Consider the following 24,771-nt stretch of genomic DNA (forward strand, 5'->3'; position numbering starts at 1 on the left):
CAGGAGAGATCCAAGCAAAGTGTAATAAGAAAATCTGAGAAAGAGCTAACTTTCAGGAAAGTGTGTTATAGTTGGCTTTATGACAACCACACAGCCCATCAATAAACAGAGATCAAGAGGAACTATGTTCCAGGCATGAGAGATGACTTGTTCTGCTTCAGTGAAATGGGAAACTGTAGGTTGGGTTTAGAAGGCACCAAGCAATCCAGTTTGAGCATAGAGAATATGAAGGGGTATCATGTTAGATAATACCGGAAAGTCAAATTGTGAATGACCTAGAAAAACCAGTTGTCTAAGGGGTCTGTGGCCCTCCTTGGTGAATCTAATCTTTCTTTCTTGTGATACAGTGGAAAGAGTTCTGGACCTTGATTCAGAGAACTTGGTTCTGAATCCTCAACCTGCCATCACACTACTTGTGTGAGCTTGGACAATGGGCCTCACTTTCCTCATCTGTAAAGTGAAAGGGTTTGCTTAATAACTGCTACTATTCATAGAGTGCTTTAAGGTTTGCAAAGCACTATGATCTTTAAGGTCCTTTCAAGTCTTTAAATAGATGATCCCCTCTGATTTGCTCTTTTATCATTACTTCTCTCTTATCCTCAATCAGGTTCTAATCATCTGGTGAGAGAAATGGTTATTTTGTATTAATAACTTATATTAATAATTAATTATTGAATCAGAGCCAAGGTTTTTCCCCTTTTCTACTTCCTCATGCAGAAATCAACCAGCGTGGGAAATTTTAGGCAAAGACTCACCCAGGATAAGATCTAAATCAAAAGACAGTTAAAGAAACTCTAAGGTTAGGTCGAGTGAATTTTTGTTCATTGTGTTTACTCAGATAGGTCTGAGAAAAAGTGGATTCTCCTTTTTGTCAGACAGGTGATATGGAAATTGTTAAGTCTTTTTGACCTGGGTGATCCAATCACATCTTCAAGACCCTTATTGTAACATAACCCACCTCTCATTATAATATTCATTCTGTCATTAATTGTTACCCAATCAGTGTTGATTGCCACCCTTAGGAACACCTGCTCTTCCAAAGGCATATAAACTGTGAGTCCACCACCATGAGAGATCTTTGGCATTCAAGAGTGCCACCGAGCTCTTTTTATTAATAATCATGATAGCCTTATTAATAAAATTATTAAATCACCCAGAAATTATGTTTCTCAAACTTTTTAAACATAACACTGGACTTTTGCAATAATTTTGTTTGAATCTCTCCTGCCTCTAATCAATCCATCTTCCACAAAACTGCCAAATTGATATTCCTAAAACATTTATCAGACCATATTATTTCCCTACTCAAAAATCTTCAGTGACTTTCTACTGCTGCTAGGACAATATGCAATATAGAATAACTATTGGTGAGGAATTATAGGATCATACATTTAAAACCTAGAAGGGATCTTATAATGAAGTCATTTAATCCAACCTCTTCATTTTACAGATAATGCAACTGAAGCCTAGGGAGTTCAAATAGTCTGTCTAATTACACAGAATTAATGAATGCCAAGAGCAGAGATACACAAGCAGGTTCTCAGAATTAGGCTCTAGTTCTCTCTTCACTGCACTATGCTTTAGATAGGAAAAGAGCCTGCTATTATATAAAAGGGGATTAGCCAATGGGAGTCCCATCCTTTATTCATATACAGGGTTTTTTCTGCTGCATACTCTTATAGAGGCTAGCTAAGCCTGTTTTCAGGTATGCATAATGAATGCAAAGGTCCTGTTCCAAAATCAGAGCAGGCACAAGAATTCTAGTTTTGGTGCACTCAGCATTTGTTGCTGAGCTGGAACTGAGTATGCACACAAAAACCTCCCATGGGGCAATTCAATTCTTAGCTGCTTTTGAATGAGGAAAAAAGGACAGCTGTAAGTAAGCCTTTGGGTGGAGAAACAGAGAAAGAGCTAGTCTACTCTGTCATCCTGGGGTACCTGAAGCCATGAGCACATGGCTCTACTGCTCCTTCTGGATTTTGGGGTCTATTCTTTCCTGTCACAGGAGTATCAGAGAGACAAGGGAATAGGCTGTGAGCCTGTAAATTTAGAAAGTTTGGAAGAGTGAGCCACATGAGGTCCAGTGATAGAAGTCTGTGAGAGAGTTTTTGGATAATTGGGCCCAGTAAATAGCACAACCTTAAGTGGCTATTTTTTTTTTTTTGAGGAAGGGGGCAACTTTGATCATTCACTATTTTACATTTGGTAGTGGGGGTGGGATGAATGCACTGTACCAGTCACTTTAAGTTGGAGCCCTTTCTTCTCAAGTACAGCAGTAGTATAAGGGAGAGTGTGTTCCTGGGTGTTGGGGAAAATATTTGTATTTATGTTTTTTCAATATTTTATCAGTTAATTGGTTAAATGACATGGGGGTGCTAATCCTTGGCAAATGATGTTTGGGAGAACATACTAGAAAGAGGGCTTGAGCTAATAGCATTGAAAAAAAACTCTCACTTCCTCAGGGGGTAGCCTCTAGAACCCTGCAGAAGAGAGAAGTTTTTATAAGCTGGGGTTGAGGGTGTCTTTATTCTAGTTCCTACTCTGTATTCTATCTGTTCCATACCGATACCCATGTGGAGAAAGAGTAAATTTGCTTCCAGTAATGAGTAAATGGGAAGCCCTGCTCCCTATTACATAATCTTTAAAAATTATAAGGTAAATCTTTAGCCTACATAGAAGAACAAGATTTTCAAGCATTTTTTAAAGCAAAATCTAGTTTGCTTATAAGCATGTGGTAATTACAAACAATTCCTGTCATGATAACACCAGCACTAGCAACTTAAAAAAAATTGTCTCTCTTCTCCCTTCAAAGGACTAAAATTGCTTTGAAATCGACATGAATAAGATTCTTGCCAATCCAGACTGACCTTGTCTCCTTACACTTCACAAAGCCTCACAGAGACAAGGAGGGAACATTCTCTTACTCTAACTCCATCCTCAACTTGAATTGTACTAGATGGAGCCGACAGGATACTCTTTAGAAATGAAAAGCCCTGAGCTCTCATTGCATAGGCACAAAGAACTAACCCTTAATGAATTCAAGCTGGTGAAGAGTTTTTAGAAAAGGAACACTAAATGCATTATACATCTGGTTTATAAAATTAAGAGATGACAAGATCTTTCTATAATCAGATCTAGACCAGAAAATATAATGTTGGAAATGCCCTTTTAACAGGAGTACTAAGAACAGTTGACTTCAGAATTCAGTCCAGAATCATAATTAACATAACATCGAAACTCATTTGCCAAATTTCGAGTGTGTTTTGGAATAAATCTGCACATCTTCACCCCAAGAAGTTCTGCTGCCTCTTTCTCCATGATGGCACCTGAAAAAATGAGAATAATAATCAAAACCAATTAATACATATTTCCTCAGAGCACACAGACTATGTATGTATCCAGCACTGTGTTAAACAGGGGCCACTAAAAATGTCTTAAGATATAGTCCTTGTTTTTGCACTATTGAAGCTTACACTCAAGGGAAAGAATGGCTTGGAGTTGGATTGCCCAGGCTCTAGGCTGGGTGACTGTACTTCATACTAGTCTTCATGATTAACATGTGGGTTTTATGTCTCAAAAAATAAACACCTACATATTGCAAAGAATAGAATTTTCTAATATTAAACCTTTAGGTACTTACAAAATATAGTATTAACAAATGTCCCTTTTAGTGGCCTCTCTCAGTGCTAAACACTAGGTGGCATCCTACTCACCCTTAATTCTGATACTCTAGAACTACCCTTTTTCTAGCAGCAAAAAATTCATATTTTTTGTATTTAATTTTGGCAATTAGAGTAGTTAAAATGCATAATAATGGATAGTGTATGGACAGTAGTTTCTTAGCAGCAGAGAGATAGATACTCTTTTTCACAGGTTAATACATGAAGGAAAAAAATGAACTAGTATTAAAAGAATTTTGAAGAATAATTTGTCTTCACAGAAAAAAATAACCCCCAAACCTGTTCTCCTCCAGCTCTCCTTAACCCTTCTACAACTCTCCCTTCCCTTTTAGAAGACACCTCCTCTGATATACAAATTGCATCTGTTAACTATTTACACAGATCTGCAGGGTTGGGTCTTCAGGTGAAAATGGACTTCCACTTTGGGCTGTTTTGCCAGGTAGAGTGCTGTTCCCCACTCTGTGGATACAAAAGGAAGCATCAGAGGTGCATGGCATCAAAGGCACGCACCCCTGATGCATTTGGTACTTCTTCTACACACCGTCATTGAACCGTGGTTATTTCTTTTTCTGTCTTTATCGGCTTATAAGCACCTGGAGGACAGGGACTTTTACTCTTCCTTCATTTCCTCTCTAATGCTAGCACAATGCCTTGCTGCTTCACAGATAACACACAGGAGGCACTGGAGTTTTGGATTCCAGCCTCTAACAGGTTCACTCTTGATCTGGTGAGACAGTCAGATGCCTTCAGAGATGTTAAAAATCAGCTTTATTCTAGTCTAGTCTTCTCAGAAAGGTTGCTGATAAATAAAAGCACTGACTTCTACAGAATTCCCTAATCACCTTTCTTGCAGAGGCTGGCAAGAAGGTGGAGCAAGTACCCCTCTGTCTCGATGGGATCAATCAAGACAGCCACAGCTTGTGCACTCCCCTAAATTCCCTCAAGCCTCAATGGGGGCCAGCTGAGGCAGGTACATGCATTCCTCTATGCATTTCCTGTGATTTCCTCCCATGGGTTCCCCTTGGATTTCCCCACTCACTGACCATACCCACCTGCTTTATAGGGCAACAGACAAAGAGGGCATCTTGCCAACATTAAGCTCACAAGTTAACTTTAGCAATACTGTCATTCTGTGCAAGTGTAATAAATGTTACATTAGGTCACCCCTTATCTCACGGCGCAGCCTCAGTAGAACTATCTGTCACTATGATTCTGGGAAGTGCTATCTAGAAGTCTTGGAATATTCTGGGAGTTATTATCTTACACCTGGAAACTAGACATTCCCATAGCCATGGATCCTGAGGAACTAAGCTCAAAGAAGGATAACAAAATCCTTCTTACATACACTTGCACATTAATGCTTATTGATTGAATAACTCTGACAAAGTATTTAGCTGATAGTTTGAAAAACTCATAAGGAGTCATTACAAACTCAAAAAAAAGAAATATGGCTAGGTTTTTTAAATGAGAAAAGAAAAATCCTGAAAGTTATAGAGCAGTAAGCTTAACTTTGTTTTAATATCTTTAGGGATATTCACCATCAGTCAGTTTGAAGTCACCTAGGAGAATTAAAGGTATGGATAGCAAATGGCATGTCCTTATTAGGTCAATCTGGTTTCAAACTAAGGGTGACAAAGGGAAGAAACAGATGGACATAAGAAAGCCATTTGATATGGAAATGTTTTACATGATTGCACATGTATATGGTTATATCAGATTACTTACTGTCCCAGTGAGGTAAAAGAAAAAGGAGGGAGGGATGGAATTTAGAATTCAAAGCTTTCAAAAACAATCATGAATGCTAAAAATCGTTTTTACATGTGATTGGGAGAAAATAAAATGTTATTAAAAATAGAAAGACATTTGATTTTACTATGACTAAAAAAACCAACCAACATAGGGTATTTATTCATAAACATACACCATCAACTCAGAGGGGCATATCTTGCTGTTGTAACAGAAGTACATATGTATCTGGAGAATCTAGGTTTACCATTTCATGGCTGGCACAACTGGAGTGAGGGCAATGAAATTAAGTCTCAGTGGCACTAGATGTTGCATAAAAGGAGACTAAAGTATTTGGCTAAGAATATCATTCCAGAAAGAATAGAATGGGACCAATAACTATGGGAAAACAGAAGTGATGATGGCCCAGGATATAGGGGGAAATCAATGAAAAACACATTATATTGAGAAGATTAGTAGCCATATGTTTTGTTCAAAGTTCCAGGATACTGACAAATTTCAGAACACAAATACTAGGAAAATATATAAGTATGAATTTTTATAGCATTTCAAAAAACCTTTTTAAGTTAATTCAGTAATTCTTATAGTCTAACAAAAATATTTATTATCATAAGTTTGAACAAGCTTCTTAGGAGAAATCACAACATGTTCTCAAGGAATAGAAAGGCCTAGAGACATACAATACCTGTGCACAGCAGAACCTTTCCTTGTGTTAGATACTTGATGGTTTCTGCTGTTTTTCTGAGGCATTCTTCAGAAAGGTAAGGCGGATCAGCAATAACGATGTCAAAACTGTGTGGAGTAAGCTTTTCAGGCAAATGTAAAGGATCGTTGTAATCGTAGTAGATGAATTCCTCTCCGTATACAGCAAATCTTTTGTCATATTCCAAGATACACACTGAAAAGTCTTCCCCATTCAATTCTCTCAATTTCTGGTAAACACTAGGGGCACTGACACATGCTATCCTGGAAGGGGAGAACGAACAAACTCATGAAGGGTTTCCCAGAGTTAACCAAGGGCATCAAATATCTATTAAGAACAATTGGCTTGGATTTCCATCGAGCCTTTTTTTTTCCCCAGAGGAAGCCCTTACTCTAACCTCCTATTTAAGTGTATACTTCCATTCAATTACATAAAAGACTTAAGACAGTGAAACCATCAGCAGTTGTAGCTTAAAAAAATACTAACTGTAACACTGTTACATATGTTACAGTTTGTTCATATTGAGAGAATATGGTATTAAAAAATCTGCAATACATAATCTAGAGGTGTCAAAATACATATAAACTGGTTAATAACAACCAATAACTTAAACATCAGGAATATATAATGAAAAACATCTGTAAATGGAACAAAGTCTAAAATGTCCCTATTGTTTCCAAGTTGGTCCTTTACTATTTATTTCAAGTATACAAAACCTCAAATTGAACAGTTCTGACTTGATCTTTTAAATCCTCATGATTTTGTAAAAAGAACCCTCTGTAATTCAAAGTTTCCAAAAAGACAACACAACAACTTCTGGTTTATGAATCATATGCACAAACAACTTGGAACCCTGGGTTTCCTCTTAGTTGTAAAGTTGAAAAAATCTGTTATCCAGAAAAGAGCCATCCCTACCTGTACCCTTGCCTGCCAAAACATTAGATTCTAAAAGTCTGTTTTGCAAGTTGATTATTTGGAACTTGAAATGTATCTTCCATAAAACTGTTACAGATGTGATTAAGTTCTCAGGCCTGTCCACAAAAATCTCTTCAATCTAATGTATCCAAAATAGAGAACCTCATTACTTTGTCATTCTCGGGAGGCAGGGAAAATTCTGAGAAATAAAAAAATACAGGATAAATTGGGCACAGGACAACAGTGACTTCACACACGCACGTGCGTGGACACACACACACACACACACAAAACCTCATAACAATCTTGTGAAAAAGGTGCTATTACTATTTATATTTTACAAATCAGAAAACTGAGGCTCACACAGGGTAAGAGATAACCAGAAATGACACTGGAGAGGAGAAAGACTGAAGATTGCCATGTAGCTTTCTTGATGTGTCATAGGATCATAGGTTTAGAGCTGGAAGGACCTTAAAGGCCATTAAGTCCAACTCCCTCATTTTAGAGATGAGGAACCTGAGGCACAGAGAGGTTGAGTGTCTTGGCAGGGTCTCACATAAGTATCTGACATGGGAGTTGATCTCATGTCCTTTCCCCTACCCCAAGAGATCATTAGCTTGAAAGTTAATCCACTAGAACACTCTTTGGTTCTCTCTGTGTACCCTCACTTTTTAACTTGGACCCCTTCAAGGGCTTCCCTGTTCTCCATGTTTTTCACCTAATATCATCCCTTTTCTCTGTCCTGTGAACCATGTACCCCCAACTTCAGAATGGATCATCAATTCAAAACTTTTCTACTCTGTAACTTCTTACATAAGTACATAACCTTGTCTAGGTTTTTCCAAGGGTTTTAATGCTAGTAATTACAGTAAAATTATCCTAAAATAAAGAAACAAAAAAGCGAAAGCTAGAAAAGTTTTAAGTCTTAAAAATTTATAGGAGTGAAGTGTTTAGCATTGGTTTTCAGTAAACACACAAAAGGAGTTAAACCATGGTCTTTCTTAGTTCCCTTAATATCCACTGACCTCACTCTTTTATTTCTTCTCTCTGGAGTCAGCCTGACCTCCCTCCTGTCCTGGTTGGCTGCTGTCCCAAACTCTTAGGCTCCTAGCCTGAGGTATATTCAGGACAAGGCTGCTGGAACTATCAGACTTTCTTACTGTCAGACCTTCTTAAAATCTGCTACCTAGACTCAGACGATGAGTGCAGGACCTTTGAGTCTGCCCACTGGACAGATCCCTTAGCCTTTATTTGCTTTACTTTCCTCATCTATAAAATGGAGATAATACTTCCCCGGAGTATTGTAAGGACAAAATGGCACAGGGTTTGCAAAGTGTTCTACAAACTCTAAAGTGTTCTAAAAATAATAGGTATTGTTATCATTATTATTTCCCCAGTACTTGTGGAGATTTCCCCTCTTTCCTTACTTAGTTAACCTCATTTGGTCCCAGAACAAATTTGGCTTCTTTCTTTCTGCCCTGAAAGGCTCAAAGGCTCTGCTCTCTGACAAGTACTACATTCCCCCTTTGTTAAACAATGAAACTGAACTTAATCTCTAAAGTCCATTCGGGTACTAGAATCCTATGATCCAGTCCCACCCAAGAGGCCCCCCATAGTCTTTGGCCTTTCTTGCGTGGATTCTCCAGTAGCCTCCTTCATCCTCGGTAGCTATGATCTTAGCCTTGGTCATTTCGCCTGAAGCAAATTCACTTGTTAGTTGTTATTGCTCCTTTCCTTCTCTTTCTTTTAGCTAGGCTTCAGCACTTGTTCCAGGTCAGTATCTGAGCCTCATTTCCTTCTAGAAGTTACATGGTCCAAATGACAGATTCTGTCAAGCGGGAAGAGCCTGCCTCCTCTATGCTGCTGCCTGTACCCATAAGACTGACCTTCCTGTTTCTAAGCCTCTGTCCACCTTCTCTGGACTTCCCCATTAAGTTTTCTGGCTTATTCTCTGGCAGAGATGACAGATGGGGTACTGATGCTCTTGCTTTTTCCTGGATGGGGTTAACAGCTTCACTTATTTTCTCAGGTTCTCTTTTATTAATTGAATTTCAAGTGGGGGGGGGGGAGGAGTTTGGGACATTGTAGCTAAGTTTACAATGTAGTAAACAGAAAATTTTCGTCAACAAGAAAGGGAAATTCTGTAACAATATCCCATGCTTCTTCCCTCCTAATATAAATACTGATAACTGATGTTGGCCTTGGGTGGCCTGTTGTGGGTACCTAACTGCCTTTGAGAAACACCCACTGGATGGGTATTTGTATATTTGTATATGAGACACATACAATGTCCCAAAAATCTCAGTGCAGTTTTAAGCTTTAAGGGAAATAAGGAAGGGAAGGGGAAGGGTGTGGAACATAGAGAAGAAATGGTCCCAGAGCCCCAAAATGCACATTTTCCCTCTTCTCTCTTTTTTCTTCCTTCTCATTGCTGCCTCCCTACCACTGCATATGGTCCTGCTAATTTGTTCTGGGACCAAATGAGGTTAACTAAGTAAGGAAAGAGGGGAAATCTCCACAAGTACTGGGGAAATAATAATGACAACAATACCTATTATTTTTAGAACACTTTAGAGTTTGTAGAACACTTTGCAAACCCTGTGCCATTTTGTCCTTACAATACTCCGGGGAAGTATTATCTCCATTTTATAGATGAGGAAAGTAAAGCAAATAAAGGCTAAGGGATCTGTCCAGGAATATACAGCTAGTAAGTGCCTGAAATAGGATTTGAACTTATATCTTCCTGACTTCATGTCCAGCTCTCTATCCACTGAACCTCCTAAATGCCTTTAAGAAATACCCACTGGATGGGTATTTGTATATGACTCATATACAGGGTGTCCCAAAAGTCTCAGTATAGTTTTAAGCTTTAATAGCTTATTTGCTATAATAACAATAGCTAATTAATAATAATAATTAATAACAATTTAATAGTCAAATAAGCTATTAAAGTTTAAAGTCAGGCCTATGAAAATTGGGGAGTGCCTCCAGTTTGATTGTTTTGTCAGATAAAACAGGGTTAGAATGGCACATATCCATATTTGGATAATTTGTGACCTTGGAGATCACTGTAAACAAACTGCATAAAATTAACAAGGAAATAATTATTTATTGATTTCCTTATCCCTTTGTTCCTAAACCCCAGTTTGGCTTTCCCTAAAGTTAGGCATGCAGATAAATATGTAGAGAGGGCCCAGGGCTTCAAGTCCCCTTCTTAGAAGTTGGAGCAGAAGCCAGATTTATTGGAATTCTGGTCTTTATGTACTCTTTTAAATTTAGTAGTCTAATTGGGTCCAAGGTGCTCAAGGATTTGCCTAGGATCTAGCACGAACCTCGATGTGACTCCTGTTTGATGCCTGAACCTAAATAACTCCCTTACGCATTATAGATATGGGATAAAATGATAAAACTGCTTCACTAAACTCCATTAAATATTGTATTACTGTGTAATATTAATCAGAGATAAAAAAATGAGACTCTGGGAGAAAAATAGATTTTTAAAAATTTTCTTGATTTGTAATCTCTGGTACAGAATTAACTGCTTTAATCACAATCATAAGGTTTCATCAAGTTTGTAGCCAGGTATGAAAGGCTATTCTGTTTATTTGAACCATAACACAAAAAGGCACTACACACATCATGCTAATTTCAACCCTGTATCTTGAAAAAAAATCCAATGGCTCTTATGAATTCTAATAAATATATGATTTAGCTATGAAGCCACTATTTTAATTTAAGAAATACAGCAAATAATTCTTTAGTAAATATTTTTTAAACTCCTTCTAAAGTTTAGATACAGAAGAAAAAAACCTAAAGACAAAGCATTTTTCACTAAGAAAAATGACTACTGACAATAGATTTGAGAGATATGAAAAAAAAGCATTCAAAAGTTACCTTCCACCTTTACCAGCAGCTATAATCGCTTCAGTAGCTAAGCGTAATGCTGTTTCTTCACTGTACCAAAACTGACTCAATTGCTGTGGAAGGGAAATGGGTAGAAATCACTTTTGTTGTTTACATGTTAAACTTTTTGCTGTCTAAAAAACAACTCCCCCTTCCAAATGTATAAAAATCACTGCAAGGGGCATATTTTTTGGAAAACAATAATACAACCTTGTTATTGTTCAGTCATATCTGACTCTTCATGATTCCATTTGGGGTTTTCTTGGCAAAGATATTGGAGTGGTTTACCATTGCCTTCTCCAGCTCATTTTACAGATGAGAAACTGAGGCAAAAAAAGGTTAAGTGACTTGCCCAGGGTCACACATTCAGCAGTGTTGGAGGCCAGATTTGAACTCAGGAAGATGAGTCTTCTCAATTCCAGGCCTGGCACTCTACCACTGCACCACCTTGCTGCTCCAATGCAACCCTGTAGATGGATACTAAACACTGATTTCATCAACCTACATATTCTTGACATTAAGTTAAGTAGAAGGGTCTTTTAGACTGGCCCTCCATACATGTTTCTCTTCAAAGTTTCACTAACGTACACTACCTCTTTAGGTCCTCAAATAACTCAGCTGGACCACAAGGTAGTGGTATTAAAAAACATTATAAATGCAGTTACTGACACATCAAACTTTTTTTCTAACTAGTCAGTGAAACATACACAATCATACAACCCCCAAAAAGTCCTCCAAATTTTCTTCTTCAGATAAATAGCTTCTTTGTTGGTAGTTGAAGAAATAAACACATCTGTATCCAAATAAATTATGTGCTTATGTTTATGTATTATAGACAGTAAACTAATGAGCATCTAAGATACTACTGTGTGTCTAGGTCTCACTTTCCTTTTCTACAAATGGAATAAGGAGAATTGTAAGCCAGCCTGCCGGGTGTGTACACATGCATTCAGAACTAGCGAGACTTACTTGGAATGGTGTGTGGTATTAATATTTGCGATTGAGATCTCTAAAATAGATGACAGTAAATTGAAGGACAAGTGGAAAGTTTTGCCAGCTCTGGGATGAATCAGAAGTAATTATTCAGGGAAGAGTTACTCAAATCTATTACTAAAAGGTATGAAAGACAGATACTAGGAGTAAGATAAGGTTTCTTTCTACACAGGCAGTATTGCTGGCCTTGCTGGATCTTCCCAATGCCCAGCACAGTACTATGCATATAAATAAGCGCCTAATAAGTATTGGTTGAATTGAATCTCCAGGCAGAGATTCATAGGTTCATAGAGTATTAGTACAGGAATAGACTGTAGAGAGACCATTTAAGCCAGATCCTACAATTCACAGATGAGGAAATGAGACACAGATATTCTCAGATTTGGGTGCAGATTGGGACATATCTACCTAGAGTCTAGCTATATTTTGGACACAACCAATGCAGGAATTTCTTTTGCTTGTCTATGTATATTTATTACCTGGATTTTATTTTTTCTTTTTTCAATGAGGAGGCAAAGGTAGGAGGGAGATGAGAGATTCTTGTTGGAAATAAAAATTTAATTTAAAAAGAAAAATGACTTTCATGAAGTTAAAGTCCACATTAGAAAGTTGTACCTGTCTACGAGAAGACAAAATGTTTACTGATATTTTTTTTTGCAACATTTCCTCCTGTAGCCCTTGCCCCCCTCCTAGAGAACCATCTCATGACATTTTTTTTTCAGAAAAGAAAAAATTCAGGAAAACTGATCAATATATCGAAACACTATGACAGTATATACAATACGAATCTCTCCCTTCTACCTCTAAAAAGTAGTGTGAGGAGGTGTCTTCTTATATCTCTTCTTTGGGGTCAGTCTTGATCTTTGTAATTTTATAACATTCAGTTTCAATTTTTTTTTTGTAGTGGTAGTTCTTTCCATTTACATCATTGTAATCATAGTGTATATTGTTTTCTGGGCTCTGCTTAATTTACTAAGCATCAGTTTGTGTAAATCTTTCCATGTTTCTCTGTATCCATCACATTTGTCATTTCATACAGCCTATTATATTCATGTACTATAGTTTGGCTAGCCATTACCCAACTGACAAGCATCTATATTTTGTTTCTAGTTCTTTGTTGTCCGAAGTATAAGTTCTCTTATAAATGTGTCATGTACATGAGACCTACTTGGGCTGAGTAGTAGAACCTCTAGGTCAAAGGGTATGGACAGTTTAGCCACTTTCTCTGCATAGTTTCATATTTCTTTCCAAAATGGTCGTATTAATTTGTAGGTCCACCAACAATCCATTAGGGTGCCTATTTTTCCATAAACCCTCCAATACTGACTATTACCATCTTTAACATAAAGATAAGTTCTTTATAGAACTGACCAGTGATTTCACTAATATATGGAATTCCTAGGGGAGGTAGCTTAATCTATCAATGAAGGTCAATGCCTGCTTTGAAGTTAGAGTCTTAGAGTGGCCTGGAGAAGAGGCATCAAGCCACTCAGGCAGGAAACCAGATTAAAATCCAAGTGTTTAACAAATAAATCAAAATACAAGAGAACATAGATATGTTAATTTGTGAATTTGAAGTTAAGTGATTTGCCCAGGGTCATACAACTAATACGTGTCAGAGTGGGGAAGAAAGAAGGTATTCTGGTTTCAGGGCCAGCTCTTTATCTACCACATCACGGCCTCTTTATCATAAGACCGATAAACATGTATGTGTGTACACACACACACACACACACACACACACACACACACACACACACACACACACACACACACACATACATTGAAGTAGCAACTGATACCCTTTAGAAACCACTACAGGGCTGAATAAAGAAGGTGCAGGGATCTGAAAAGAAGTAAAATGTCATGAAAAGCCAGGGCTGAGAAGCTGAGGGAAGTTTTGTGGCTGGTGAGGTTCCTGAGCAGAAAACTGGATGAAACTGTGACAGGCTGCGCAACTGGATAAACAGAAATCGACTAGCAAAAGGAGAGAGAAAAGCAAGAAGAGCTGGGAGAAAAGGGTGGAAAATACAAAGAATGTGGAGACAGGGAAGAAAGCAAAGGGATAAAAAACTGAACTAAACGTAATTCTTAAACAAAAAAAAAAGGACAGAAACAAACAGATGAGCAGGACAGCTTTGAAAGTTATATGCTGAATTTATTATACATTTATGTTTGTAATATACTTATTATGTTATATATGCCATATAATATACAATATAAAATGATATAATGTTTATTATACACATATTTATTATATACTTCAAAGGAAAAGCAAGCTTTAGATTCTAGAGATTCAAAGTTTCATGTTTAATCCTCTTCTTTTTACATGCTACTTTGCAATGAAAAAGATCACTGTATTTGGTGTTTAAGTTAAGAATTAAGAAAAAAAACAAAAACCAAACCACTTAATTCTTAGTTTACTTTCAAAATCCAGAGCACTCCAATAGGTTACCGTAAGTGCTACTATGCTTGGATTTGAGCAAGCTAAAAAAATTTCTTAAACATAATAGCTTTGGATAGCAGCAAAAGGTCAGAAACAGAAATGTCTAAGACATAGGAGTTAGAGCTGACCCCTGCCCATCTCTGGATGCCACACTGAGAGCCAGCCTAGGTAAACTAGGGGCTTGTTGGTAGGGGTGGAACTAGATGGCGCTAGGAAGAAGGGTCTCGCCCTGGTTGACAACGTGGCAGTTCCGGGTATAGAATGAAGAAGCTATCCATATTAGGAATGTAGTGAAAGTGATTGGCTTGCTATGTTTGCTTATGTAACCAAGGTTATAAAAGTGTATGAGCTAGCTGGAATAATCGGAGTTGATTGCCATCCTGCCTTCCGCCTCATTCATTACTCACAGGGTCAAGGTCTCTTGCTGGACAACAGCTTTGGGACTGGGGTCTCGGGGACCCCAACAATAGGAGAAACTATAACTGGGAGGAAAACAGACTCTAAGTATAAATTTTAATAAACATTTAAAGGTGGTGCACTATATTAGCACCATAGTTATTCAGGGTACTACTGTTCACAGTTACAAAAAGTAGATCAGATGACCTGCTAGAGATGACCTGAGGCATATGCTTTGTCTTAGCATACACTAAAGGGAGGAGAGGAAAGGGAAATAGGAAATGAGCCAGTAAAACCCAAGTGAACTGGGCATCTTTTGGCCATACAAATTTACCTTCCTTTGGAAAGGAGAAAGAAGGGGAGGGGGAGGCAGACAGGAGAGGAGGAGGTGAGTTACCCAGTTAGCATCCAGCCAGCTGCATCTACTCACAGGATTGTGTTCATCCTTCGTTGCCAAAGAAGACCATGCCATCAAAGAAATGATGACTGACTGTGTGACTCTGGGCAAGTCACTTAACCGAGGCAACTTTCTAAGACTAGAAGTTGCCTGGCAGGTGCTGATCTCTATATCTGGAGGGATGTTCCTCACTTGAAGCTCCTGGTACCAATAAAATCACTAATCTGGTGCCCCTCTCCAAAAAGAAAAGAAAACAGATTAACTAGAGATTATAAAAGGAAAAAAATTCTGAATCTGGAGACTCTTAGGGAGGAAAAACAGGTAAAATACTAATTTGCCTATTAAAAATGTCTAAATGTAAAGCTGTAGCCCTGCTAAATCTGGGGAAATCCACAGGCAGTATACAGAAGCCTGAATTGTTTCTCAACAATTCACTTCACAATGAAATAAAATCCATGCTTCAATTCTATGTGAGCTTATACTGACAACTTTCCCAGCACCTCAAAAGCTTTAATAGGAAAAAGTGAAAAAGGACAGGAAATCATTGAAGTAGGATATGTCATGATTTCTAATTCTAATGTGACCAATTTCTTAAGCCTATGTTGGTCTATCACAGTAGGACTTCTTTCTTCTTTCCTTCCTTCCTTACTTTCTTCTTTCCTTCTTTCCTTCCTTTTATTCTCACAGCTACCCTGTGAGCTGTTATAACAAATATCACACCCATTTTACAGATAAGGAAAATTGCCGTGGATCTCACAGTGAGTAAGTAGCAGAATTGGGATTTACATTCACATTTGCTGTTAAGCATGATAATATTTAATATAAATTTTAGACTTCAATAAGGGCCAAAGTTTGAATTAAGAAGAGCCTGAACCTAATAGACCCCTTTGTTTAACTTAGAGGATGCCTTTTGATGTCAAGCAAATGGGACTTCCTTACCAGACCCTTCTTCTAGCATCCTAGCATTAAGAGAAAAACACAAATACCTTGGGGCATGACTTCAGCTTTGTCAAACTTTGTTAAGATAAACAACTTCAAAGGCCTGTTTAGGAGAGGATATCTGTTATCTGGGTGATGGGACTTTTTCCTTATCTTAAATCACAGAGACATGCTACGGAAAGAAGATGCCCATAGCTTGGGATCATAAAACCCAACTGATGATACTTTGTTTTCAGTGTGTTTATCTAAGAGAACTCCTTTCTCAGGGCAAAATGTATATAAGCCAGAAGATTTCTCTACTGGGTAGCCAGAACATTTCTGGCTCCATAATGCATTATGTTACCATTTTCTTTAATAGGGAATTGATCAATTAATTAATTAAATCATAAAATGTATGCATTTAGCCTGTTGCCTTTTCTTTCAAAGTTTTCAGGTCAACAAGCACAAGTCAATTAATAAATCAGTCAACAGACATTTATTAAGCACTTGCTATGTGCCAGTCACTGTACTAAGTGTTGGGGGATACAAAAAGGTGCAAAAGATAGTCCCTGCCCTCAAAGATCTTACAATCTAACAGGGGAGACGATTCAAACAAATATATGCTAAGCAAGTTATATACAGGATAATTAGGAAATCATTAAAAGAGGGAAAGCACTGGAATTACAAGGGATTAGGGAAGGTTTCCTGCAGAAAGTGGAATTTTAGTTGGGATTTGAAGGAAGCCAGGAAAATCAGTAGTTGGAGCAGAGAAGAGAAAGTGTTCCAGGTATAGGGGACAGCCAGAGAAAATGTCCAGAGCCAAGAGATAGAGTGTCTGTTTGTGGAACAGCCAGGAGGCCAGTATCACTGGATGGAAAAGGATATGTTGGGGAATAAGGTGTAAGAAGGCTGGAAAGGCAGGAATGGGCTAGGTTATGAAGGGCTTTGAATGACAGAGTATTTTGTATTTGTTCCTGGAGGCAATAGTGAGCCACTGGAGTTTACTGAGTAGGAGTAATGACATGCTTAGACCTTTGTTTTGGGAAAATCACTTTAGTGGCTAAATGGAGAATGGATTGGAATGAGGAGAGACTTGAGGCAAGCAGATCCACCAGCAGTCTATTGCAGTAATTAATTATTCAGTTACTCAAATAACTAAAATAGAAGGCAAAACAAGGCAGAATACAAAAATGGTAAAACAGAGACACAAAGTGTTATGGGTGTCCAGAGATGGGAAGCTTTTGAGAGGGCAGAATTGGGGATGTTTGGGTAGAAAGGTCAAGAATAGCTTTGAGAAGACTCAAAAGACAGATAAAGAACTAGACTGTTGTTGCTATTGATTTTCAGTTGTGTCTGACCCCATTTGGGGGTTTTCTTGGCCGAGATACTGGAGTGGTTTGCCATTTCCTTCTCTAGCTCAATTTACAGATGAGGAAACAGAGGCAAATAAGGTTAAGTGCCTTGGCCAGGGTTACACAGGTACTAAGTGTCTAAAGCCAGATTTGAACTCAGGAAGATTTATTTTCCTGACTCCAGGCCTGCTACTCTATCTGCTATACCATCTAGTTGTTTCCAAGGGTTAGATTAATTATATGCTGTTTTAAATTATATGCTGATTTTTTAGGTTAGTCTTCTCTTTCCAACTAGGTGGCAAACACCCTGAGGGTAGGGACTAAGGATGGCCTATAATTACTTTGTATAGGCCCATTCAGGGCCTTGCAACAAGTTGGGCACATCAAATGTTGAGCCTTCAACAAATAATTATTGGCTTACTGACTTTTTTCTTCCTTTAAATCAAGATGTATGAGTTTAAAAGGGATTTACTTACCCAATTTTCTTCTATTACCCCAATGTTATATTTCTTATCTTCCCCAGGGTCAGTCTTTCGCTGCTGCTGTTCGTCATAAAATTCTTGTAGAGCTGCCAGGGTATGGGAAGAAAGCTGAGGGATGTCATCATCATCAGAATCACCCATTTCTTAAACTGATAATAAAGCATACAAGATGGATGAAAAATGTATTGTTTCCTATAAACTGAACAAGTGCATCCATTCTTTTGTTGAGTTATACAGTTTAGCCTAGAAGTATCATTAAAAATTACACTGGTTAGGTATGTTTCTGTGCATGCTGACTTTCAAAAAGACTACATATTTAGAATGGAAAAGTATCTTAGTCATCAAGTTTAACCCTGTCGTTTTACAGATGAGGAACTGAGGCCCAGAGAAGCTAATCACCTTGCCCAAGGTCATATAGGTAAGTAGCAGGACCAGGATTTGAACTTCAGTCAACACACTTTTCATCTGTACCACCTTGATGCTTCCTATGGAAAAAATGGGTGAGGAGATGAGAAGGGACTTCACTAATATACTCTTCCTACGCACATAACCTTAAACAGCATTTAGAAATTTATGCTTACATAGTATTAATATATGCTATGGATAGTTAGGGACCTTTGGACTATTGTGATAGCCTCCTCATTGGTCTTCATTCCACTAGTTTTCTTCCCTCTCCAATCCATTTTCCAGAGCTGGCAAATCTTTATTCCTGAAGCACTGACCTAACCATGTCAAACCTCTGCTAAAGGAGGATGATTGTTGTTATAAATCTATCACAATTAATTTAAATAGCTTACAGCGGTTCTCTGATGGAAGATCAATCATTTCTTTGTATGCATTGTATTTTATAACAGAGAACTAAAGGAACCATTTCCTCCTGCTTCTTTTAGGACTGCTCCAGCAATAATCTCCACCTTTCTTATGCATTTTCAATCTATCTTCTCCATTAGCCCTTTCCCAACTCCCTCCAAACATGGATAACTCTGTCCCTACAAAGCTTTTTCTTTACCTTTTCTCCACATCCAGTTATTATCTCATATCTCTCTTTTCCTTCTCTGCTAAAATTTGAAAAAAGTTGTCTGCACTCAATGGGATCCACTTCCTCACCATCCATTCAGTCTCTTGAAATTTCACTTCAGATCCTGACTTTCAATTGAAAATTCTCTCTCCAAGGTCGACAATGAATTCCAAGTGAATAGCTACAGCAAAGAGTCTCCTTTTATTGTTAATATGTGTATACCAGAGTTTTTGTGAAAGACAAAGGTGGGAAAGTGATTTGAAGAATTACTGAAACAATTTAGGATTCTCTTTCAGATTTTGGTATTTAAAAACTTCCAATTCAGAGGAAAAAATTCCAGATATCTCTCTCCTTACAATTTATAACATCAAAACAGAAGGTATTCTAGGTCAAGCTGAGTCTTATTTACCATGGAACACTAATTATTTTCACAATTTTTATCACAGCAATTCATTTTTCTTGCTCCCCACCCCTGCCTGCTATAACAGCATCTGGAGATTTGTGTAGTTACAAGTTCTAGTTCTCTAGAAAGGGATGGTCAAATTATTTCTACCTAAATTTGTCCAGCCCCAAAGACATAGAAAAACCTAATTTAGGTGAAGTTAAGTTGAAATGGACAATATAATTGGATAAAAAGGAACTAAGCAGATGTCTTTGTTCAACTGGAAACTGTTATTTGGGAGAAACATAGTAACAAGTATGGGTTAGTAACAACTCCTCATGAAAACATCAGCAATGAACACAATCTCTTTCCATAATCATTCTTTTTTTTTTAATATTAGTGACCCAATTTGTAGTTAATATGTCATGTAAAGATTTGCTCCACATTTGGCCCATCAGTTATTGATTAAATGCCTACTGTGTGCTAGGTGCTGGGGATACGAATATGAAAAATGAAAGTCCCTTCCCTCAAGGGGCTTACTTACATTTTTGTTGGGAAGATAATATGTACATTAAGTACATACAAGATAAATACAAGGTATTTGGTGGCAGAAAAGGCACTGAAAATTGGGGAAGGATTAGAAAAGATTTTATGTAAAAGGCAGCATCTGAGCTGAGCTTTCAATGAAACTAGGGATTCTCAAGAGCAAAGGAAGCATATTTCAAGCAGGGGTGAAAGCAAAGAGAAAGACATTAGTATGTTGCATGTGAGAGACCTCAAAGTCGGTTTGGCTGGATCATTAAGCATTGAGCATAATCAAGGTGAACAGGGTGAGTTACATGTCTATCCCAAGGTGAATGCATCATGTACCATGTACCAAGGAGGACAAGAGACCAGATGGCTCTTCACAGGATAATACCAAAGAGAGGTCTCTAGAAGATGTCCAAATGGCCAGAGAATGGGCCTGGAGTCAGGGATCTGCTTCTTAGAAAAAAGATACTAGAAGGTGGCCAGAAAATGAACTAGTGACTGAGGAGCTGTCCTTCAGGGGCAAAAAGCCAGAAAATGGATTGGCAGACTGTCCAACCATCTGTTTCCTAATGGACTAGAGAACAGCTATCTACATTATCTCTGTCCAAAGGAAGGGGAAAAAAACCAAAACAGTGATTTAAACCTCTTTGTGCATTCTCACTAGGACAGTCAAGGCTGGGAAATGAAATTGAACATATTTTGTATAGCATGGCATTGGGACTCAAGATATGTGCACCCTTCCCAAGTTGAAAAACTAATTCAATTTCTAATCCTTTCAATTTTGTATTCCCATTCAGGTAATTATTATGTTGTTTGGTTATTAGTGATAATGTTTAATTGTGTTTTCTGCTACTGATGAAGAAAGCTAATTCTTTCTCAATACTTCTCAGTACTGTAGAGAAAGTCTTTATTAATTGGCCTGTTCAGTCCTGATTCTCCAAAGCCCATGGATTTTGTAGTATTCATTTTATTTAACTTAATTTGGTTTAAAGCAATAAAATACTCAGTGACTGCTGGCTTCCAGAAAATCAGTTTCTCTGTTCAAGGGCATTTGTGGCCTGTGGTATTTTCCTTTGTCTTGAGGTTCCTAACCTGACTCTGCAGCAGCCATACCATTCCGATTGTATTTTGTCAGTGGTTATTTCTTCTTTTTTTCTTTGTAGAGTCAAAAATATGTTTTCAAAGCATCATAATGTCCCCACAAATCTCAATAATGGGCATGAGTAATGGGTCCTGAACCCTTCAATTTGTTTCACCAAATTTAGAAATATACAGTGTGATACAGAATTTTAAAAAGGAAACAATGGATTAGATGACCTAGGAATCCTTACAAGTTCTAGTTATCTAGAAAGGAATGGTCAAATTATCTCACTTGTCTTACTTGTAGGCAGCTAAGAATCCAGATGTCAACAGAGATCACCAAATCTAGAATAGAAGTCCTTAAGGCTTCCCTCATTCTTCCCTACCTGAATTAACTAATTCACAAATATTATCTCATTTGATCCTCATCATTTCCCACCAGGCTGCTCTCCTGAATACTGTCATTATCTTCAAAAACTCATCTTCCTACAAGATGGCATCCACTGCAAAACTCACATCTCACTATCCCCTGCTCCTGGGACCTTCTTCTGACTAGGTGGAGGGTGGGCAGTGAGAGCTCCTCTCAGATCTTCCATTTAAGGAAGGGGTCCAGGGCAACCCTATCCTATCCTGCCCCTCACAAGGTACCTTTCCCTCTCCCTTGTTTCTTTTTATGTGTTGTCTGAATGAATTAAATTGTGAGTGAAGTGGCTCTGTGGATGGAGTGCCTGGCTTAAACTCATCTTCCTTAGCTCAAATCTGGCCTCAGACAGTAGCTGGGCAAGTCACTGAACCCTGTTTGCCTCAGTTTCCTCATCTATAAAATAAGTTGGAGAAGGAAATAGCAAACCACTCCATTGTCAAGAAAACACTGAAAGAACAGGGACTATCTTTTGTTTTTCTTTGTAGCCCTAGGACTTAACGCAGTGCCTGGCACAAAGTAAGCAGTTGCCACCTGGTTTCTATTATGTGTATCAGTGGTCTGTTTGCCTTATCTCCTCCTCCCCCCAAAAAGCTCCATGAGGGCAAGGAATTTATCTTCTTTCTCCTCTAAAACTAAGTATAGGGTGCTATAAAGTAAGGTCACAGGATCCAGAAAAGGAAAAGGAAATAGGCTTTGAAAAATAAAGGGACCTTTTGTGAATAAAGGTTTTGTGACATCATCTTTTTAAAAAATTGTTATTCTGACCTTAAACAGCAACAAAAAAAAGAATATTTCTATACACAGACAAAACAAAAAAGGGTTCTAATATGAATCTCCATTTCATACTGTTTTTAAAAAGTATATGAGAAATTCTACAAGTTAACTTTCCACTTGTCTGTGCTTCCTGTTCTGTGCCTTTAAAAAAATGTTTCAATGGCTATTCTTTTTTGCATTACTATTCTAACCTCCTCTCACCCTACTCAAAAGAAAAAAACAGCCTTGTAACGATAAGCATAGTCAAGCAAGATAAATACAGCATTCACACCCAAAAATGCATGTTTTTTAACCCTGACCGTCCAATCACTTCAAAAATATTTAATAACCTACGATTTTTAAATTGTGTGGCATTTTTAATGAAAAAAGTCTTAAGGTTCATAGGCCACAAGTCACTGGAGTTCCGATTTCAAAGTAGTCTTGCTACTACGTCACTGCTGGAAACGAACTTGTAAGTGAAGTCAGCTGGCACTTTCTAAGGCCCCCCTGCGCCCGCTGACAAGTTACCGTGCATTTACAAGCGTGAGAGACGCAAAGAACGCGAGAAACCCCAACCAAACCTCCCCCTGCGCTCGGGGTCCAGGGGGAGGCCACATGCAAACAACTGCGCGCAAACCCGGGTAAACGGGAGATGGTCGGGGCGCAAGGGGGAGCAGGAAGCACCTCTTTAAGCGGCGTCCCAGGAGCCTTCCCCCTCTACATGTGTCACTCTGAAGGGCCAGGGCCCGTATCGAACCCACGTGCTGAGGTGCCCCAACCAAGGCTGTCGCCTTCAACCCCGGGTCCTCAATAACCCGACAGGAAGGCCTCGCGCGTCAGGCCGAGCACGTGCTTCCTCCTACGGGGGAGGGGGTGAGGCCGTGGGGGAGAGGAGCGCGCTAGCGCGCCGCGTGGGGCCCTGCTTCCGGGAGCCAGGCCGCTAGTGCGCGGCCTCGGAGGGCGGAGAGGGAATACCGGAGAACCCTTACCCCGCCCCGGCTGGCGCAAGGCTAGAACACGAGCAGCCCGAGAAGGGCGAGGAGGGAGCCGAGCCTTCCCGAGTCGGGCTGGAGCAGGCCTGGCCGCCGCCCCGGGGCTCCCGCTCTCCTCCCCTCTCTCTGCCCCTCACCCCCACCCCATTCGCGCTCTCTGGCTCTCCCCTCCCCCGCCCGCCACGCCGGTCCGCGCGCCCCGCCTGGCCCTCCCCTCCCCCGCCCGCCACGCCGGTCCGCGCGCCCCGCCTGGCCCTCCCCTCCCCCGCCCGCCACGCCGGTCCGCGCGCCCCGCCTGGCCCTCACCCGCCACGCGCGCTGCCGAGCGTTTTCCGGAGCCGGGGAAGCGAGGACTCCGAGGGTTCGCGCTCGCGTCCGGCCTTCGCGCCTGCGCAGTTTGGCAAGGAGGCTGCGGGGTGCAGGATTCCCCCGGAGCGCTTCGCTCGCGCTGCTCCAGATCGCCCTGGAGCGCGGTACTTGTCATTAATCCCAGTCACGGCCTCGGGCCGGGGGCGCCGGCCGTCCTCCGCCCCCCTGCGGACTCCGCCGGCTCCCTGGGCAGGAAGCCTTCCCTCCTTCTTCTTAAGGCCAGCGCTTTCTGTCTCTTTCGTCCTGGCCACAGCCGTGCCGGTGTTGTCGTGTCCCCCTCTGGGCAAAGACACCGGACAGGTTTGCCCTTTCCTTGTCCGGCTCGTTTTACAGACGAGGAAACTGAGGCAGTCAAGGGCCGTGCCCGGGGCCGCGCACCCGCGCACCCCCCGCCTGCCCCGGAGGTGGAGAGAGACCCGAGTGGTGCGGGCGGGGAGCTAGGGTGCGGGAGGGCCTAGGTGCGTGACCTTGCTTGGGAGAGGGGCGGGGGACCCCAGCACCAAGCACTGGACCCCACGTACCGCGGTGGGGAGCCCCACCGTAGGAAGAGGTTTTACTATAGATGGGACAACCCACAAACCGAAAGTTTTTAAAATAAAACTTTGAACTGCATTTAAGTTTTGAGAGAGGAAAAAAAATAGCTTTATTCAGCAGCACTGGGAGATGCACGTCTTAGCAAAGGCGGGGTTTCAGTGTTTGGGCTCCAGTACCAAGTTTAAAAGATTAGAAACCTGAGCTGTCCTTAGAACTTGGCTGAAGTAGTCTAACGCAGTCCCTTTTGTTCTAAACCGCACACGTACTGAAGAATGAAGAAGTTGGTTCATCTGCGTGCCCTGTCCTTGACTGCCGTGAGCTTGCAGATTTAAATTGGGTGCCATCGGACTTTGGACAGCTGGCACAGACAGCTAGCCATCCCCTTCAAGCTGCCCTGAGATCAGCTGCTGATTTAACAGAATTTGGCTACATCTGCACAAATGGAGAGTGCCTGCTACAGTGTCTTTTCTGTTAAGGGAGAGATGAGCTAGTTTAGAAGTTCTGTCACCAGTAAAGGGGCCACTCTGGGAGATGCCAGCTGAGCGTTGGTACAGTCAGCACTGTCTTCAGCCACCTCAACTGTGCGCTCAGCTCCATGCCGCACCTTGGCACAAGCTGTTCCCCACCTGGAATTCACTCCCTTATCAACTCCCAATTAAAATGCATGCCGGGAAACTGATTCTGAGGATCACCTGGCAGGGTAAGGTACCAGACACCAAGGTCCTTGCTTGAGCTGGACTGACAAGTGTTCAAACTA

General features: G+C 40.0%; 2 protein-coding genes across 9 annotated transcripts; one reads left to right on the forward strand and one right to left on the reverse strand.

Annotated features, from left to right (window-relative positions):
• Positions 1–3,076: 3,076 nt before the first annotated feature.
• On the reverse strand, positions 3,077–23,506 carry EEF1AKMT1 (EEF1A lysine methyltransferase 1). Of its 8 annotated transcripts, none has more exons than XM_072611701.1 (6): positions 23,418–23,506; positions 17,926–18,080; positions 10,939–11,021; positions 6,112–6,392; positions 4,058–4,139; positions 3,077–3,326 (listed from the first exon to the last, which is right to left on the reverse strand). In XM_072611701.1, exons 2-6 carry the CDS (start codon positions 18,070–18,072, stop codon positions 3,239–3,241), a joined length of 681 nt encoding a protein of 226 aa, XP_072467802.1. In that variant the 5' UTR covers positions 18,073–18,080; positions 23,418–23,506; the 3' UTR covers positions 3,077–3,238. The 8 variants fall into 8 exon arrangements, with proteins under 8 accessions (XP_072467802.1, XP_072467803.1, XP_072467805.1 ...); XM_072611702.1 differs by lacking the exon at positions 23,418–23,506 and adding an exon at positions 23,109–23,196; XM_072611704.1 differs by lacking the exon at positions 23,418–23,506 and adding an exon at positions 22,804–23,068.
• Positions 22,772–24,602, forward strand: LOC140507776 (uncharacterized). The gene is made up of 3 exons (XM_072615701.1): positions 22,772–22,888; positions 23,064–23,780; positions 24,286–24,602. Exons 1-3 carry the CDS (start codon positions 22,772–22,774, stop codon positions 24,487–24,489), a joined length of 1,038 nt encoding a protein of 345 aa, XP_072471802.1. The 3' UTR covers positions 24,490–24,602.
• The last annotated feature ends 169 nt before the right edge of the window (positions 24,603–24,771 follow it).

The sequence above is a fragment of the Notamacropus eugenii genome, chromosome 5, assembly GCF_028372415.1.
Source record: "Notamacropus eugenii isolate mMacEug1 chromosome 5, mMacEug1.pri_v2, whole genome shotgun sequence".
NCBI lineage: Eukaryota > Metazoa > Chordata > Mammalia > Diprotodontia > Macropodidae > Notamacropus > Notamacropus eugenii.

Bases quoted from the DNA above. Each gene is read 5' to 3' on its own strand.
- EEF1AKMT1 (XM_072611701.1), bottom strand. From the start codon at position 18,072: ATGGGTGATTCTGATGATGATGACATCCCTCAGCTTTCTTCCCATACC. The intron at 6,393-10,938 runs GTAACTTTTGAA...CTCCCCTTCCAG, and splicing joins GCTGCTGGTAAAGGTGGAAG to GATAGCATGTGTCAGTGCCC. The intron at 3,327-4,057 runs GTAAATAGTTAA...TCATTTTTTCAG, and splicing joins ACCCAACCCTGCAGATCTGT to GTGCCATCATGGAGAAAGAG.
- LOC140507776 (XM_072615701.1), top strand. From the start codon at position 22,772: ATGGTCGGGGCGCAAGGGGGAGCAGGAAGCACCTCTTTAAGCGGCGTC. The intron at 22,889-23,063 runs GTGCCCCAACCA...CCAGGCCGCTAG, and splicing joins TATCGAACCCACGTGCTGAG to TGCGCGGCCTCGGAGGGCGG. The intron at 23,781-24,285 runs GTTTGCCCTTTC...CACGTACTGAAG, and splicing joins TGGGCAAAGACACCGGACAG to AATGAAGAAGTTGGTTCATC.